Here is a 5,507-nt window from a genome sequence, read left to right as displayed (position 1 = left end):
GGTGAAGTCAAAAGACGGGATTGTTTTCGTCACTTGATCTCGAATCTTTCAGGTACGCACAGATTGCGTCATCGACAGAAAAAAGACGCGTGTTTAAACAAAAATTAAATCAAAGTTTTTTTCAAGAATGATTAAGAAGCAAAAAATTAGTTTTGTCTATTTATTACTTATAGTACAAATCGGAAGCTGCAATATCGATTCTTAATCAAATATTCAGAAGATATTGGATGACACCATAGCTAATCATAGAATTGCATGTTTTCTTACGGATCACTTTTTACTTGCGTTTTTCATTTCCGAGATTAAAGAGACAAGAAGTATTTCGAACGCAAATATCGTCATTTACAAAACAAAACAAAAAATAGTTGCTGAATGGTCGACCGGGTGTACCGAATCCCAATCAGAACTCGAGAAAAAACCCAACTTCTATCTTTACCGTATGCCAAGGGATCATGAGGAGAGTAGCGCATCAGAAACCCTTGGCTAGCGAAGATGATAAAACCAGAACACTATAGTTATGCAGCTACAGTCTGAGCACATTCAATGAAAAATTTTACATATATACTTTTCTTTAAAAGTTAACTTAACAAGAATAGAGAGTTTTTGATTAGGCAGATTTTTATGGTATTCCTAGTAATCCCAGTCTCAGTAGATTAAGTCTATCGTAACCCGCGGTTCTACTGGGAGGACAGATCAAATGTTTGCATAAAGCTACATAGGATTATTTTAATCTTTAAAAACATAAAGGGATGATGAAAATTTTACAAAATCCCGGACCTTCTCAGGTACATGTGCACAATTTAGCAATCAAAGTTTAACATAGAAATATTCTGGGGGAATCTGAACAAATCATTCACATCTTTTATTGCTCATAATGATATTAATGCATTTCGATTAGTGAGCATATGTAGTTTCAAGTGTGATCAAATTAAGACATCATTCCTATCCCTGCCACAAAGGGGCATGCCAACGCCATTTAAACTCTTCAAATCAATATTGAACTGATTTTCTCTTTGACTAAATTTCTGAGTAGTATCACTTCGATTCAGATAAACATCAAAGTCCATTAAAATCCCGGCAGTATGAAAATCTAATGATTTTAATTTATTTACTAAAGTATTCTGTCTTGATAGGGAACAAAACATAAAAGCAAATAACAACACCAACACGGGCAATGGTATGTCTGTGGAGCACTACGCAATAATTGGTATGGTACCCGTAGTTCTTTTCTTGATTGTAGCAGCTGTACTGTTCTATATCCTGAAAAGGCGACGTAAGTATCCTTAACTTTCCGTAAAATTTCAGTTTGAACCTCTGAACTTCGAAAAAAATAAATACAAATCGTATAAAATCCCATTCTATAGTAAATTTTATGAAGAAACTGGGAGGCAATTTGTATCTTGCACAAAATGCATAGTCTTAAACTGTCATTTATCCAAAGTAAAAATATGCTTCCTTGGTTCTGAAAGTTTCATAAAAATTTACAAAAACTCTGTTAGTTAGTAAGAATTGCTTTTGTGAGGTCGCATCCACGCAATGACAAGTTCATTGATTACTGAATTGACAGGCAGAGAATCAAATAACGAAAAAGATTCTTTAGACAACAACTTTGGACAGTTAAGGTGGATTTTGGGTGAAACTAATATTCATACGATATACAATGACACAAAATCAGTTTGCAGTATGCAATGTAAAGGCTAGTGATATAGAGAAAAGTAAAGGAAAAAAGAAAATACGAACTAACCAAACTTGACATAAAATCTTATTTATGGACAAAATTACAAATAATCAAATTCGACTCAAATCTGGAAATGATTTATTTGAATACAGTTTTAAGGATATATTGATCGCAATAGTGTAATGATGAGAAGCAAATTGCGTTCCGAGTATTGGATTAGCCATTGCCCATACCTCGACCTGACTTGTATTTCAAATCGAATCTGGATTTTAAAAATTTTAATTTGCTACGGAGGTATTAATTGTAGCAGAACATTTAAGTGTTCATGATGCAAATAGTTTTCTCCCCTTTCAATCGTGGATTTAATCTAAGCTGTAATTGATCGTAAAATGAATTTTTCTCAAAGGCATGATGTTTCCGAAATGTAAATCTGATGTTAAATTGTGTCATATCAATCAATTCAGTATGAGTTTTGATATAATGGGCTTAATCACAATAATTAGAAATTATTTAATTAGAGCGGAAAACTTTGAGTTTACTAAAATCTCGACACTGTATTTGTTATTTACATGTAAATTACGCAAAAATGATTGTGACATAAACCTTTTCGAAAACGGTCCATTCTTTTTAAGAATAAACACTTTTCTAAAAAGAATGGACACTTAAATGTAAAACAAACAGAATGGAGAGTTCATGGAGAAGCAAAATTAGTGATAGCAATTCAAATGGATTTCTCGTTTGAAAAAGTTTATATAGAATGTACCAGTATGTGTTAAAAGGAGGTAATTTGAGGGAATGAAATAAAGAAATACAAATGATTTTCTTTGCAATTTTATCATTGCACTAAATACACAACTTTTTGAATGACTTTCATTTTCCTATTGAATTATTTAGAATATACATTTTTTTCAATCTTAGGTAACTTTTCCTGAGAAATACCAACATTAGAACATGATGAGGATGAAAATATTAATTGTTTCCTTTTAAATGATATTTCAAATGATACGTATTCTCGCACAAAAGTTTTCTTACTTCAAAAAAATTGTTGTACTGAGAGGAGTTATGTGATCTGGCAAAACATATTTAGCAAAAAAATTAGCCGGCAGTATAAAATAGAAATAAAATACCTAGTCTAACAACTGAAACACTGATGGTGTTGGATGATATTTTCTATGATCTTCAATCCGAGGATGAAATCCAGGCTGTGATAAAAGAAGTGGAAGAGCTTTTTGATACTCTTTGTTCATCAAAAAGCCTCTATACTACTATAACTATATATGAAATTAATGATTTTTTTTTTTCAATCTTAGGTAATGCTCATCAAAAAGTACCAACATCAGAACATGATAAAAGAGAAGAAGATTTCATTCTTTCCAATCTAAATGACACTTCAAAAGATACATATACCCGCGCAGGAAATTGTCTTACTTTGAAAAGATTTGTTGTACTGAGAGGAGTTCAGGGATCTGGCAAAACATATTTAGCAAAAAAATTAGCCGGCAATATAAATCAGATATCTAAAACTGAATGTCAAGTACACTGGTTAAATGATGTACTGGAAAATAAAATTCCTAGCTTAACAACTAAAACACTGATAGTGTTAGATGATATTTTCTATGAACTTCAATCCGAGGATGAAATTCAGACTGTGATAAAAGAAGTGGAAGAGCTTTATGATAATGTTTGTTCATCAAAAAGCCTCTTTACTATTATGACAATACCCACACTTGTATGGAAGAGAAATTCGGATAATTTTCAAAATAAAAGATGTCTTAGAATTTATGTCGATCTAGACACATTGAGTACAGAAGAAAGAATGGATATTTTACATGAACATCTAAATCGTAGTGCTATTAAAGACGAAGGAATTCAAACAAAGGGTAAGCTCATGATGAGAGAAATCGTTAAATCGGCTATTATAAATTTTGAAAGATATGACTACATCGGATATCCCTCTTGCGTAGCTTGGATCAGTAGAATGCAGAATCAATTTGATTTGCACGATGCAGGCAGATTTATTGAAGTACCAATAACGAGGATTAAAAGCGAGATCTATCGTTTAAGTAACGCTAAAAATATCAAAGAAAGAAAAATGTTTTTACTTCTAGCTTTTATGGCTTTCAATGATGGAAAACTGAACGTCAGAAAACTCAGTGAGAATCTAATGGAGTTTGCCAGAATTTTATTTCCAGATGATAATTGTAGAGATTTAACTTTACTGGAAAACGACTCAAGTGTCTTCTGTTTACAGGAAAAGTATATAAGATATATCTATGATGGAATCTATGAATTTTATTTGGATGTTGTGAGAAAAATAGTCTTTGTAGCAGCCTTGGAAAAAGACGTAGAAGCTTTAAAGAAGAAAGTGAGCCAATATATGTGGAAGCGATTTGTTGTTCAAAAAGCAACATTGCCAGCTGATTTGAAAAATGGTGAACTTACACATATGTTTGTAAAACTGTGATTAAGTATTGAATTGCAAAGTTAAAATTCACCCCTCTATATGATTTTCTTTTAACCATTTTGTTTATAGACAATGAGTTTTGGATGTGAGTTATGCAAGCCGAAATTACTTTGCATTTGAAAAGTATATTAAATATAGAAAAAGATGGTTTTTTTTTAAATGTTAGACTTTAAAAGTGTTCTACTGTATCATGTAGATTATAGCATTTATAAAAAAGTTTTTGAATATTGAAGTGGTGCTTATTTAACTCATAATCCAAGAAATGAAGGCTTACATATATCAGGTTCTTATTGAGAAAAGTTCATATAGATATTTATTACGCGTAAAAAGGTAAAAACTAGATCTAAATATGTCCTTTAATAAAACATTAAAATAACCAAGCCCAAAAGTCCATTGATAATACAACAAGGGAGTAGTGCAAAAATGGATCCTTAAAAGATCAGAGGTGGAGTAAAGGAATAAGCATGCCCTATGAACTGGTCACACCTACCGTGTGCTCCTCTTCATTATCGAGCAAAATAATATTGCAGACATTTCAGTGTAAAAATAATATGAAAAAAATGAGGATAAGAAACCGTAAGTGATCAATTTGAAAAATATTTAAACAATTCAAATCTGTGAAGCGAGCATAAACACAGAGTGAGATCAGATGCCCAGGAGGAGTAAGCTTCCTGGCCACCAGTCACACATGCCTTGGGTCCTTTTTATTCATCAGGTTCATCGAACATTACTTAATCAACTTCAGTATAAAAACAAAGGCCGGAAAACAGGCTCTTCGGGCGAGACTGTATATATGAAGGTCCCATGTCGAAGCAGATACTTGCACAAAAAAACATCCTCTCTGCTCAATACCCTGCATGTCAACTGACGAGTATAGGTCCAAATTTGCAGCTCTTCGTCGGAAAATTGGGGCGTATCCATAATAGTGAAAAATACTCGAAAAAGTCTTGAGAGTGACGTTAAACAATAATCAATAAACGAAACAAATAAGACCAAGGTATATTTTCTTAAAAACATTATGTTGGCGACGAATTTAAAAATGTCACAGTAGAAATTGTCGGCAAGGAGAATATATACGTACGTATGATTATACATTTTGTTGTCTTCTCTGCATGTGTTTTTACTTTGTTTATCTTACACCCCTTTCGATTTTTTTACTCAAATACAGACGCATGATGTTAAAGCTGAACACGTAAAAGGAATCTGTCCGCCATTTTTGTCCCCGAGTTTCGCTACGCTGCAGACCCCTATAAATAGGGCAAAACTTTGTCAATGTTCAGTGGAATCAGTCGACACCGGTGAAGACGGACGTATGCTATACAGAACTCGGTAGCGAGAACAATATCGTAATACTTCGTCTAATGC

The 5,507-nt window shown here is 32.7% G+C and overlaps 1 protein-coding gene across 1 annotated transcript; it reads left to right on the top strand.

Annotated features, from left to right (window-relative positions):
• Positions 1 to 2,828: 2,828 nt before the first annotated feature.
• Positions 2,829 to 4,142, top strand: LOC134268165 (uncharacterized). The gene has a single exon (XM_062750363.1). The coding sequence runs from the start codon at positions 2,829 to 2,831 to the stop codon at positions 4,140 to 4,142; it is 1,314 nt and encodes a 437-aa protein (XP_062606347.1).
• Positions 4,143 to 5,507: the final 1,365 nt, after the last annotated feature.

This window comes from Saccostrea cucullata, unplaced genomic scaffold (genome assembly GCF_032062105.1).
Source record: "Saccostrea cucullata isolate Sc308-1 unplaced genomic scaffold, CSIRO_AGI_Scuc_v1 ctg1256, whole genome shotgun sequence".
Taxonomy (NCBI): domain Eukaryota; kingdom Metazoa; phylum Mollusca; class Bivalvia; order Ostreida; family Ostreidae; genus Saccostrea; species Saccostrea cuccullata.
The sequence above is the reverse complement of the archived record's forward strand: the minus strand, read 5'-3'. Positions and strand labels throughout refer to the sequence as shown.

Coding starts and splice junctions, on each gene's coding strand:
- LOC134268165 (XM_062750363.1), top strand. CDS start 2,829: ATGGTGTTGGATGATATTTTCTATGATCTTCAATCCGAGGATGAAATC.